The following is a 13,633-nucleotide window of genomic DNA, read 5'->3' as shown; positions in this document are numbered from 1 at the left end:
AGCAACCGTTTCACAGCTGGATTTTACAACCCCCGGATAGACCTCTTCTCACTAGGCCTAGCAGCCGGTAGGGTGTCAAGTAAAGTCTCTGCCACAGACTTGAGCGTAGAATACTTGAGAAAGCCTCTGCCACAGACTTGAGCGTAACTTAGGGACATAGACAAATTTAAAGAGCTATCATACGGTACCAGTATCTCTCAGCAGATCCGGTGATACCGTATGAGTGTAGATCCATGTAGTGTCCTTCAACAGAGTCTCCAGGCTCCTTCAGAGAAGCCAGCCTTGCACATGGCCTTCTCCTGAAGAGTTCTCCCCTGGTGTTTGTCCAGTTGCTGGGCCTCTCCCTTAGATGAGACGGCACCGGACCACCTTTGAACCAATAGGCCCCGAGATCCATTCAGGGCTGTCCCTGCAATTGCGTTGCCTCGGTCTAGCCAGCCCCGAGACTTGAAATGCATGGTTCCGCACCCCAGGCCAGGAGGGCCATGGGGCTGGTCAGGAGGACCAGAACTAAACACACAGACAATAATCTCCAGAAAACCCCGAACCACGTGATGTCAGTACCTTAAATACCACCTCCAAGAATGCGCAGCAGGAGAACACTCCCACTGGGCTGGTTCGGAAAGAACAGCGGTACTCAATATTTCCAGCTAAACTGCGTTCTTACTCTTGCCGGCGGTGACAGTGGCACCTGCGGCCAAGGAGAACCCAGTGCAACCCAGCTGGACTGGTACTGAAACCATAAATTTTGTAAAATTAGCCCCAAAACCCAACTGGGGTTTCAGGAGGTTTAACTTTGAAAAACATATAGCGCATGCTCGTCAGCAGCCAGCTCTACAGATATATTTACTCTCACTTCCTGTTATGCCTCCAAGACAGGAAGTGAAGGGAAATCTCCCTCAGAGGACACATACAAAATAAAACAAAATAAGTGATGCGAGTTTAGATACTCCCCATCCCATTCCTTAACTATAGAAGCTTTGGCTTTAGGTACTCTTTAATAAAACAGCCCACTGTACATCAGATATTGAAAAACTATTCATTCTATGTCTGCCTTTTCTTACCCTAAGCTGCACTCACTCCCACGATTGTATTTCTCCTGTAGCTGCACGGAACTGCAAAGAACTTCTCAACCTGGGAACTATCTTCAGCGGCTGGTACACCATATATCCTGACGGGGAGAAGTCACTAACAGTTTTCTGTGACATGGATACCGAAGGAGGAGGATGGATCGTAAGTTTTTATATGGCAGAGAAACTCCATTTTACAATCAACATGAATGAGGGACATTTATCAAGCAAATCTGGGACTAGTTTAGACCCAAATCAGGCTGTCTGTTAGTAAAGTCTTTCCTATGTTTTTTTTTGTGACCCCATGCCTCTAATCCTGGGCAGCCAACTAAAGCCGCGTACACACGGGCGGACTGTCTGGCCAACTTAGTCAGTCGAAACACATTTCAGCGGACAGTCCGCCCGTGTGTGGGCTTCAGCGGACTTTTTCAGCGTGCAGTCTGGCGACTAAGTATTTCGGAATTTCCGTAATACTGTCCGTCATACTTTGGTTTCAGCGGACAATCCGCTCGTGAGTAGGCTAGTTCGACGGACTAAGTATGGCGCATGCTCAGAAAGGATTTACACGGCGAAAGGTTGCATTGCTGTGTATTGGACTTACTATTTCTAGTCCCGTCGTACGTGCTGTACACGTCATCGCGCAAGCTTTCGACGGACTGTTTGTTCATCCGTGTGTGGTCAAGTCCATTCATTCGAAAGTAGGACGGACTGTCCGTCGGATTGTCTGACGGACTAAGTTGGCCATACAGTCCGCCCGTGTGTACGCGGCTTAAGAAGATTTGTACAAGTCTGCAACATATTTACCACTGGAGATGACAGATTTTCATCAATATGATACAGATTTGAGTAGTATTTTTAACACTGGTAGATTTTAGACCCCTTGGGACATCAAGCTGGTGCAAGTCCCTCCTGGTGTTTTAGTGCTCCTGGGTGGAAAAGTCCAGCCCCACTGCTAGCAGCTTGGCAAAGTTTATGGCAAGCTGCAGATGCATGAGGCTGAATGCTGTACCAAGTGGCATTCATGCTTAGGACCCTATGCATTTACTGTCTGTTCTGACCCAGCTCCTCCTCATCTTCCTACAAACTTTTATGTTGCTGCCAGTGGAGGAGCAAAAATAAATAATATAAAGTTAAAGGCTCAACCGGAACAAGAGCTTTTGAAGGGGGACTGCAGGCTGGCCTCTAGCCTCCTGCGTACTGACTATGGGCCCTGGCATTTGAGAGGGGCTCTATTCTCCATTCTTTGGGAGGTGTGTACCTGGAGGACCTTTGGAGTAGGTTTACTTCAGATTCAAGTCCATGTCTCCCCAAAACACACAGACAACCTGATGATGGGGTCTCCTGTTATAATCTGTTTATTAAGGTGATATGTGTTTATTGTTAAGAGTGTCTCTCCCATTGTGTGCCTCTTAGGTGTGAATTAATTAATTCATTAATTAAATAGTTAATTGAGTCACCTATTGTTTTTGTCTGTTGGCTAATCCTCTTGGAGGTTCCTACATGATAGGATTAGTCTAACGTCAACTTTACCGCATTATCTAACCATTGTGTTAGGGATTTTATGTGATAGACCAAAACAAAGTGCCACATAATTGTGAAGTGAAAGGAAAATGATACATGGTTTTTACATTTTCTTTACAAATAAATTTCTGAAAAGTGTGGCGTGCATTTGTATTCAACTGCCCTGAGTCAATACTTTGTAGAACCGCCTTTCACTGCAATTACAGCTGTAAGCCTTGTTGAGTATGTCTCTTTGCCCATTCTTTGCAAACTAGCCCAAACTCTGTCAGATTGGAAGGAGAGCGTCTGTGAGCAGCAGTTTTCAAGTCTTGCCGCAAATTCTCAATTATATTTAGGTCTGGACTTTGACTGAATCATTCTAACACATGAAAATGTTTTGATCTAAACCATTCCATTGTAGCTCTGGCTGTATGTTTAGGGTCATTGTCCTGCTGGAAGGTAAACTTCCACTCCAGTTTTAAGTCTTTTGCAGACTTCTGCAGGTTTTCTTCAAAGATTGCCCTGTATTTGGCTCCATACATCTTCCTATCAACGCTGACTAGCTTCCCTGGTCCTGCTGAATAAAAGCATCCCCACAACATTATGCTGCCACCACCATGTTTCACGGTGGGAATGGTGTTTTCAGGGTAATGTGCAACAATGGCTTTCTCCTTGCCACTCTTCCATAAAGGCCAGATTTGTGGAGAGCACGACTAATAGTTGTCCTGTGTACAGATTCTCCCACCTGAGCTGTGGATCTCTGCAGCTCCTCCAGAATTGCCATGCCTTTTGGCTGCTTCTCTAAATAATGCTCTCCTTGCCCAGCCTGTCAGTTTAGGTGGACTGCCAGGTCTTGGTAGGTTTGCAGTTGTGCCATACTCTTTCCATTTTCGGATGATGGATTGAACAGTGCTCTATGAGAGGTTCAAAGCTTGGGATTTTTTTTATAACCTAACCCTTCTTTAAACTTCTCCACAACTTTATCTCTGACCTGTCTGGTGTGTTCCTTGGCTTTCATGATGCTGTTTGTTCACTAATGCCACGTACACACGACTGGACTTTTCAAAATCAAAAGTCCGACGGAATGATTCCGGCAGACCGTTTGATCGTGTGTGGGCTGCAGCGGACTTTTGATTTGCAAAAGTCTGACAGACTTTAGAAATGGAACATGTTTCAAATTTTTCCGCCAGAACTCCGCCGGACCCAGTTCCTACCGAGAAATACGCTCGTGTGTATGCTAGTCCGACGGACTAAAACCGACGCGAGGGCAGCTATTGGCTACTGGCTATGAACTTCCATATTCTAGTCCAGTCGTACGTCATCACATTCGAATCCGTCGGACTTTGGTGTGATTGTGTGTGGCCAAGTCCGTTCATTCGGAAAGTCCGTCAGAACTCTGTCAGAACTCTGTCAGAACTCAGTCGAAAGTCTGTCGGACCTAGTCCCTCGAAAAGTCCGGTCGTGTGTACGCGGCATAAGATTCTCTAAAAAACTTCTGAGGGCTTTACAGAACAGCTGTATTTATACTGATATTACATTATACAGGTGGACTATATTTACTAATTAGGTGACTTCGGAAGGCAATTGGTTTCTCTATATTTTAGTTAAGGGTATCAGAGTAGAGGGGGCTGAACACAAATGTATGCCACACTTTTCAGATATTTATTTATAATATAAATTTGAAAAACATTTATCATTTTCCTTCCACTTTGCATTTTTGTGGCACTTTGTGTTGGTCTATTAAATAAAATCCCAAAAAATACATTTATGTTTTTGGTTGTAACCTGCCAAAATGTGGAAATTTTCAAAGGGTATGAATACTTTTCAAGGTTTTGTAGTGTCGTCTAGTTCTTGAGTGCAATATTCAGCTATAATATCTGGTTCCTGAGCCCAGAGTGGAGGAAGCTGTACCGTAATGAAAGTACACAGGCGTCACAGTGACAGCTGCTTGAGCTGCTAATATCACATCCAAGATGGCTTTTGGGTTGGATCACAGATCTAATTTAATGTAATTGTTTTTTTTTCTTTTGGCAGGAAAACAGTTTCAGTACAACTGGTCCAAAATGTAATATATCAGACAAACAAATTTATATACTTTACTGTACTGTTGATTCACCTAATCCAATTCAGGATGGAGCCTTCACCAAACCCTCTAAGTGTTTGTGTTTTACCTACATCCAGGGCGGTCTTTAATATTGATTGGGCCCTGGGCAAAAATTTTCTTAGGGCCCCCCTCCCCCCATGCAATTTCACTTTCTACCTTCTCTGAGACATAAAATAAATAGCAGCTAAACTTAAAATCAGTTTACCTTATAAGATCAGGCAGCGATTGCAATTAGTTGCCAGAGGTTACAGCATATCATTACCGCTCTCTAACTGGTGGCTAGAGGTTACAGCACTCCTTAAGGCTCACTGATTAGTTGCTAGAGGTTACAGCACATTTTTTCTGCTTTTTGATTGGCTGCTAGAGATTACTGTACAGTAATACTGCTCACTGGTTGCTATAGGTTACAGCACATCATCTGCTCACTGCAGCGGGGCATGATATACATATGAATATTGCCTTTATTTACATATCAATTCCGTTGGCCTCAGCTATTAACATATAAATGTCACTGCTATTTACATATGAATGACGCTTATTTACATGTAAACACAGGGTCTGCAGGCGAGTCATCTGTACACAACAATAGGGCAGAGCTGGGCAGCATTAGTAGCAGCACTTCACACTGAGATATCAGGACACAGCACAGGACCAAAACTTCAAGGGACAAGGGAATGCAAACTGGGACAGTTGGCAAGTATGAGGCAGCTGCTTTGGGCCCCACAACAATGACAGGGCCCAGGGCAGCTGCCCCTTTTGCCCAGCTTTAAAGACGGCCCTGCTTACATCCTGATGAATTGATAAATTGCTGGTGCTGCTGAATGGCTAAACTGAACAACCTACGACTGGATAGATCTAGGGCAAATTATTTTTTTTAAATGTACAACCTTATCAGATTTTAGGTGATTTTTGACATATAACATCAATCAGTGTGCTGGCCAGGAGTGACCTGATAGAACTTCTCATAATGCTGGCCGGGTCAGTTCTAAGAGTAGAAGAAGTCCCTGGTGTGTATTAAATCTTATTAGAACTTTTTTAATCCCATCATATACAATATATGATAATATGGAGGTTGGTGTTTCTACAGTGTGTGTGACAATAATGACACATATCATGATATTACAAATTGTAATTCAATTTTATTGTACACATCTAATACACTGCTATACTGTAACATTACAGAGCTATTTTTTCCAGACTATTCACCCAAAATAGAATTGTGAAGGTTCTCTTGTATCCAGGTGATGGTATAACTGGTAGTAGTCAACTGTAACTACTACTAGCCCAGCTAAAATAGCCTACCTTATTCATCATCTGTCATCTTGCTACTATTCTGCCAAATACCATTAGCACCATCATCATTTTACCTTGCAATCTATTTCAACCTTTAGGTATTCCAGAGGCGATACGATGGCACAGTGAATTTTTTTAGAGACTGGGCGGACTACAAGAGAGGGTTTGGCAATCAGCTGAGTGAATTCTGGCTGGGAAATGATAATATCCATCTGCTGACATTATCTGGTAATTATTATGTGTACTCTTACATTCTAAACCTTGTCTTTTCTTTTTCCTGCAATCTAGACACACTCTTGTCTAGTGTTTGATAAGTTGCCAGTTTATTTTCTATGTCGTGAGGTACAGTATCAAAGGGTATGATGACATATACAGTTTCCCGGGAAAACCTCATCTGATAAGCATACGCACGGTCAACATGGTCAAGTGACTGAAAGTGACAAAAGGACATTGCGCAGGATTGTGACCCGGGATAAGAAAACAACTACTGTTGTTACAGTCCTGTCTCCATGGGACTGAGATTGAACTCTGCAGTCACTTTTGCAGCAGTTGTTTCTTATTCCAGGTCACGATACTGCGCAGTTTTGCCTTTTGACTGTGCTTATGCTTATCAGACAACATTTTCACAGCTCTTATTGTGAAGAAACCTTTCCATATTTGGAGATTAAATCTATTTTCCTCTAGGTGTTGATCATAAAATGAGTAACTCAACACCAAGCTCACTATATAGACCCCTTATATATTTGTACATTTTGATCATAACCCCCTTAATCTCCTCTTTTCAAGACAGAATAAATTCAGTTCCTCTAATCTTTCCTCAAAGCATGCCTCTTATCAGTTTGGTTGCCCTTCTCTGCACTTTCTCCAGTTCCCCAATATCTTTTTTGAGAACTGGTGCCCAAAACTGAACTATTCCAGATGAGGTATTACTAATGATTTGTACAGGGGCAAAATGATCTCTCTCTCGCTCTGGAGTTCATACCTCTCTTAATACAAGAAGGGACTTTGCTCGCTTTGGAAACCGCAGCTTGGCATTGCATGTTATTATTGGGCTTATGATATACCAAAACCCCCAGATCTTTCTCCACTATGGATTCCCCCAGTTGAACTCCCCCTAGTATGTACGATACATGCATATTCTTAGCCCCCAAGTGTATAACTTGTATAACTTGACATGTATCTACATTAAACCTCATCTGCCACATAGTCGCCCAATTAAACATTGCATTGAGGTCGACTTGTAAATTGGAGACATTCTGTAAGGACGTTTTTCCACTGCCTAGCTTGGTGTCATCTGCAAAGACTGAAATTATACTTTTAATCCCAGACCTTATATCATGTATAAAGATATTAAAAAGTAAGGGTCCCAACACCAGACCATTCAGAGTAAGAATCATTAACCACTACTCTCTGACATATGTCTTTTAGCCAGTTTTCTATCCATTTACAAACTGATATTTCCAAGCCTGTAGACTTTACCTTACACATTAGCCATGTGTGGGGAACTGTGTCAAACGCTTTTGCAAAATCCAAGTATACCACGTCCACAGCCACCCCTCTGTCCAAGGTTTTACTTACCTCTTCATAAAAAGATATCAGATTTGTTTGACAACTTCTGTCTATCATGAATCCATGCTGTCTGTTGCTTAAAATATTTTTTTCCAGCAAGAGCTCATCTATGTGGTCTTTAATTAAACTCTCCAGTATTTTCCTAACTATAGAAATTAAATGAACAGGTCTATAGTTACTTTGTAAAGACTTTGTTCCCTTTTTAAATATAGGCACCACATTGGCCCTATGCCAATCTAGTTGTAACATTCCATTTATAAACCTGTCCCTAAAAATTAGATACAATGGCTTTGAAATGACAGCGCGCAATTCTTTTAGGATCCATGTGTGGATGCCATCTGGTCCAGATGCTTTATCGACCTTTATTTTGTCTAAATATTTATGGACCATCTCACTTTTGAGCCATTGTGGAACATTTGGGGCTGTACCATACCCAATACCATCCCCATTATGGACTTGAGCTCCCCCATGCTCCATACTAGGAATTTGGAACTGTTCTGGGAATTCCAGGACTGGGAGAAAAGTGAATTATCCACACAATCTTCTACCTGTCCATAGATGCTTTTAAGAAAAGTTACCCATGTTTGCTATAGCTAAACAACTGTGTTTTTTTATTTTTTTTATATATTTCCCTGCAGGAACACATGAATTTCGGGTTGACCTGATCGATTATGAAAATAATTTCAGTTTTGCTGCCTATGCTTCATTTGCCATTTTGGGAGAAAAGGACAATTACCAGCTGAAGATTGGAGCTTATACTGGAGGAAGTGCAGGTAAATACCCTTTCAACTGGAAACCCAAAAAAATGTAAAATTATAAAATGTAGGTTGTTCTAAAGGTGTTATTAAAACAATTGGATGCACAAATTCAAAGCTTAGAACACAATCAGCAAAATGTTTATAATGCAAGTGCTGCACAAACCGTCGGCTCTAGATAAATCCTGTATAATAAAGTTTACAGAAAAAAAACACATTATATAGTTGTGATGGTCTTAAACGTTTGACAAAATCAGAGCTTGTGTTCTTGGATGGGTCAGTAGTATAATCATTGATATGCTGCTAGTTGGGGGAACAGGAGAAGGTTAGGCCGCGTACACACGGGCGGACTGTCTGCCCAACTAAGTTCGTCAGACAATCCGACAGACAGTCCGTCCTACTTTTGAATGAACGGACTTGACCACACACGATGAACAGACAGTCCGCTGAAAGCTTGCGCGATGACGTGTACAGCACGTACGACGGGACTAGAAATACGACATCCAATACACTGCAATGCAACCTTTCGCCGTGTAAATCCTTTCTGAGCATGCGCCATACTTAGTCCGTCCAACTTGCCTACACACGAGCGGACTGTCCGCTGAAACCAAGTTTGGACGGACTGTATTACGGAAATTCCGAAAGACTTAGGCCGCGTACACACGAGAGGATTGTCCGTCCAACTTAGTCCGCTGAAACGTGTTTCAGCGGACAATCCGCTCGTGTGTGGGCTTCAGCGGACTTTTTCAGCGGACAGTCTGACGGACTTTCCATAATACAGTCCGTCCAAACTTGGTTTCAGCGGACAGTCCGCTCGTGAGTAGGCAAGTTGTACGGACTAAGTATGGCGCATGCTCAGAAAGGATTTACACGGCCGAAGGTTGCATTGCAGTGTATTGGACGTCGTATTTCTAGTCCCGTCGTACGTGCTGTACACGTCATCGCGCAAGCTTTCAGCGGACTGTCTGTTCATCGTGTGTGGTCAAGTCCGTTCATTCAAAAGTAGGACGGACTGTCTGTCGGATTGTCTGACGAACTTAGTTGGGCAGACAATCCGCCCGTGTGTACGCGGCCTTAGTCCGCCAGACTGTCCGCTGAAAAAGTCCGCTGAAGCCCACACACGAGCGGATTGTCCGCTGAAACACGTTTCAGCGGACTAAGTTGGACGGACAGTCCTCTCGTGTGTACGCGGCCTTAGACTCCGGTGTGGCTTTCTAAAGAAAATAAACTGTAAAACTTTGCACGCCTTTTCTTTTGTTGCTGCTGGATTTATTTAGTTAATTTAAAGTTCGATAGTACTTTTAGAGAACAAGGAGTGCTTGATAATAATTTGTGTCAATTCCAACATTTAAAGCTCTTCCAATGTATATATATGAGCATGCTCCAATCATATGTGCATGTTATATAAAGTTCTTACCCCTGCAGGAGCCACTAGTGACTGTGGCTCTTCTGTTCTGCCACTGCTCTTAGAACCGCTCCGTCCCCACTGACACACCTGGTTAGAGTCCGACAACCAAACCCGTCGGATTTTGTCCGACGGATCTTGTCCGAAACTGTTGCATACACACGGTCGGACAAAGTTGTCGGAAAATCCGATCTTTCAGAACATGATGACGTAATTTCGTTACGATGGGACTACGTTCAGGCTAGTAGCCAATAGCTTTGACGTAGGAATTTGATCTGAGCATGCGTGGCACTTTGTCCGATCGGAATTCTCTACACATGATCGGAGTATGTCCGATCGGAGCATTTTGTCAGAAAATATTTCCGGCAAGTTGGAAAATTTGGTCCGACGGATATTCCGACGGAAACAGTCCGATGCAGACCACACACAGTCGGAATATCCGACAAAACGCTCCGATCGGATACATTCCGTCAGAATCTCCGATCGCGTGTACAAGGGCTTATTTTGCCAATGGCAGCACTGAGCACAGACTGTGGGTGGGAGCACAGAGCTCGAGGACATGGTTGGATAAGAAGGTGAGATCCAATGATGGGTCTTTAGGTATACCTCTATGTGTCTGTGTATCTGTGTAAATCCAGGAAGTGAACAGGCAGTGTTAAAATGGATGCAGCCAGACTCAGTGAAGGAAGATTTCTGCAGCATATTTGGCAAGTACAGAATCACAGTATATATATATATATATATATATATATATATATATATATATATAAAATAATATGCAAAGTGGTTGAAGGGAAGCTTCAGAATGGCAAAGATGTTTTTATTACAAATTATGTGAGCAGACTGCAGTTCCTCTTTAAGGTTTTCTTACCTTTATGCATTCAATACATTAAGGTATAAACCTTCTGTGCTGCAGGATAACCCCATTTATACTTACCTGAGCCTGATCCAGCGATGTGCACAAGAGCGGTGGCTCTTGCTGCTGTCTCCCTTCTTACTGGGCAGATTGATAACAGTGGGAGCCATTGGCTGCTGCTGTCAATCAAATGCTGTGACAAGAGAGCAGGAGGCGGTGCCAAGCCACATTGTCTCTGTCAATAGACACAGACAAGGCAGCTCAGAAATGAGCCCGCACAGATGTCCCAATAGAAAGTGGCTGACTATGGGGGCACTCACTGAAAAGGAGAAGCCAGGAGTGCGGAGCTTCAGGAGCGCTTTGTACAAAATCATTGCACAGAGCAGGTAAATGTACCATTTATTATTTTAAAAAAAAAATTACATTTCAATGTTACTTTAACCCTTTAAAGTCCACATTTTTCAATGAGTTAGCGTGACTCAAAATGTACTCCACCAAACGGTGGAGCAGAACGTCAAAGGGTTAAGAGCAGGACTACTATATTGCAAGATCTTGCATTTTCATTCACAACAGGAATTTTTTTTTTTTTTTAGAACTCTGGTATGAACCACCCTTACAATTGCATTTGAGTTTATATAAACATATTGTTATGAGGTTGTCTGCTGGTAATCCCATTACCAACATCAGGCAACCGGAAAAGACTTCAGCAGAAGTTTGCAGATGGAATAAAGCCAATGAACTGTATTTTTTTTATTTGCAGGTGACTCTCTTGGATACCATAACGACCGTCCCTTTACTACAAAGGACAAGGACAATGATATACATGGCACCAACTGTGCAGCTGATTTTAAAGGTGCTTGGTGGTATGGAGGCTGCCATAACTCCAACCTGAATGGGCTGTATTTGAGGGGAGCACATACGAGTTATGCCAATGGAGTTAATTGGGAGACCGGCAAGGGACAACATTATTCTTATAAAATCACAGAAATGAAGTTTAGACCGGTGTAACCTGCAATATCTGAAGAAAGACTTCTTGTCCAACAAACCATTCCAATGTTTCCTTTTATTGTCCTGGTGTTGTATAGGAAATGTAACAATTATAACTGAAGGAACTAAACTCACAATTGTGTGTTTTCTATGTTTTTTTTAATCTTTTTGTAATAAAATATATAACTTTTTAATCAAGGTTTCCTCTCATTATGTGCCCACAAATTCCGCCAGTTTTTTTTAGTTTTCTCAATCCTTATCTACAGGCATACCCCACTTTTAAGTACGCAGTGGAGTTTATTTACTAAAGCTGAAAAACTGCAAAATCAGGCTCACTTCTGCATAGAAACCAATGAGCTTCTAACCCCAGCTTGTTCAATTAAGCTTTGGTAATAAAACATGGAAGATCATTGGTTTCTATGCAGAAGTCAGCCTGATTTTGCACTTTCAGCTTTAGTAAATAAACCCCATTGCGTACTTAAAGGTGGGTTATGGCTGTATATATATGGATGATGGCATGGTGGGGGTCCTATCAAGTGTCTGCTTTGTTACAGTTAGCCCTGCTGAGCCCAATACACCTCCATTAAAGATAAGAAAATAAAACTGGCAAAACAAAACTCTGTGAATCTCTTTAATTTTATCATCACTGTTTTATATTAAAAAAGAAGTATTTATGTGTGCGCACCAGAGACTGATTGCCTGGAGTTGACTGGTGTGACAGCTGTTATGGATATGACCAGGAGTGGTGGCTGGATGGATCATGGTTTTTCTCCCCTTTCTTTCTTCTCCCTACTTTTTCTTATTGTTTTTTTTTTCCCTTTCTCTTGTATTTCTTTTTCTTCCTGTACCCTTTTAGACCCGGTTCACACTGAGGCAGCATGACTTGCAGCGTGACTGCCTCAGGCGACCGGGATTCGACTTTAGCGGCGGCTTGCAAAATTTCTTCTATATAGAAGTCAATGCAAGTCGCCCCAAAAGTCGTACAGGAACCTTTTTCTAAGTCGGAGTGACTTGAGTCGCTCCAATTAGAACGGTTCCATTGCACAGAATGGGACGTGACTTGTCAGGCGGCTAAGTCGCCTGATGAGTCGCCCCTGTGTGAAACGGGTCTTAGGTTGTGCCAACTAATTACTAAACAAGACTTTTTTATTTTTCAGCAGGTTATGCTCGCGTACACACAATCGGAAATTCGGCCAGCAAAAGACCGATGAGAGCCTTTGGTCGGAAAATGCGACCGTGTGTATGCTCCATCAGACTTTTGCTGGCCGAATTTCCGCCAGCAAAAGATTGAGAAATTGAAGAGAGCAGGTTATGATTGGAAATTGCGATCGTCTGCACGAATTCCGAGGCGCAAAATTTCTACGCATGCTCGGAAACAATTCGAGGCATGCTCGGAAGCATTGAACTTAATTTTCTCGGCTCGTCGTAGTGTTGTAGGTCACCACGTTCTTGGCGGTCAAAAGTTCAGTGAACTTTTGTGTGACCGTGTGTATGCAAGCCAAGCTTGAGCGGAATTCCATTGCAAAAACCATCCAAGATTTTTCTTTTTTTTTTACTTCTTTCTTTTTTTATTATTATTAAATTTTCGAGCACAAATATAACAGGAAAAAAGATATATACAGCTCATTAAATAACCATTACCTCAATCGTATCTAACATAAAAGGAATAAACACAAAGAGCTGAACACACCATTCAAATTATTACAACCCTACCCTTATACTCCCAACCTAACCCACCCCCACAATACACACTACTCGCGCTGAACCATCCAGTCGAGAGATCCCTGACTGATAAGGAGAGAAAGGAAAATGACAGGGACAGGGAAAGGGTGAGGGAGGCAGGATGCCCCCCCCGCCCCCGGGGGGTACACCCGAAAGCCCGGTCAGCGAGGGGGGAGGCACAGCAACCCAAAGAGCCCTCCCCCACCAGCTCCAATTCTGCTGGGAGGGAGCTAAGACCGCCCCCCAGGCGCCCCCCCCCCCCCCCCGGGGGGTAACCCATCTCGCTCAACCAGGGGTTCCATAACTCCCCAAATTTCTTTAAATTATTTTGCTTTATATACATTACTCTTTCACACCAGATTGTGGAGTCAA

The 13,633-nt window shown here is 42.8% G+C and overlaps 1 protein-coding gene across 1 annotated transcript in view; it reads left to right on the top strand.

Moving 5' to 3' along the window:
- The window catches only part of LOC143927667 (ficolin-1-like), a 35,455-nt gene extending 23,722 nt beyond the window's left edge, over positions 1–11,733 (top strand). The window contains exons 6-9 of the mRNA XM_077451890.1: positions 1,106–1,233; positions 6,066–6,195; positions 8,175–8,309; positions 11,313–11,733. Of these exons, the coding sequence (XP_077308016.1) occupies positions 1,106–1,233; positions 6,066–6,195; positions 8,175–8,309; positions 11,313–11,560 (641 nt within the window). The 3' untranslated portion in view covers positions 11,561–11,733. The remainder of the gene's footprint in view (positions 1–1,105; positions 1,234–6,065; positions 6,196–8,174; positions 8,310–11,312) is intronic.
- The last annotated feature ends 1,900 nt before the right edge of the window (positions 11,734–13,633 follow it).

This window comes from Lithobates pipiens, unplaced genomic scaffold, assembly GCF_037356315.1.
Source record: "Lithobates pipiens isolate NorthernLeopardFrog02 unplaced genomic scaffold, aLitPip1_a1.2 Scaffold_23, whole genome shotgun sequence".
Lineage (NCBI taxonomy): Eukaryota > Metazoa > Chordata > Amphibia > Anura > Ranidae > Lithobates > Lithobates pipiens.
The sequence above is the reverse complement of the archived record's forward strand: the minus strand, read 5'-3'. Positions and strand labels throughout refer to the sequence as shown.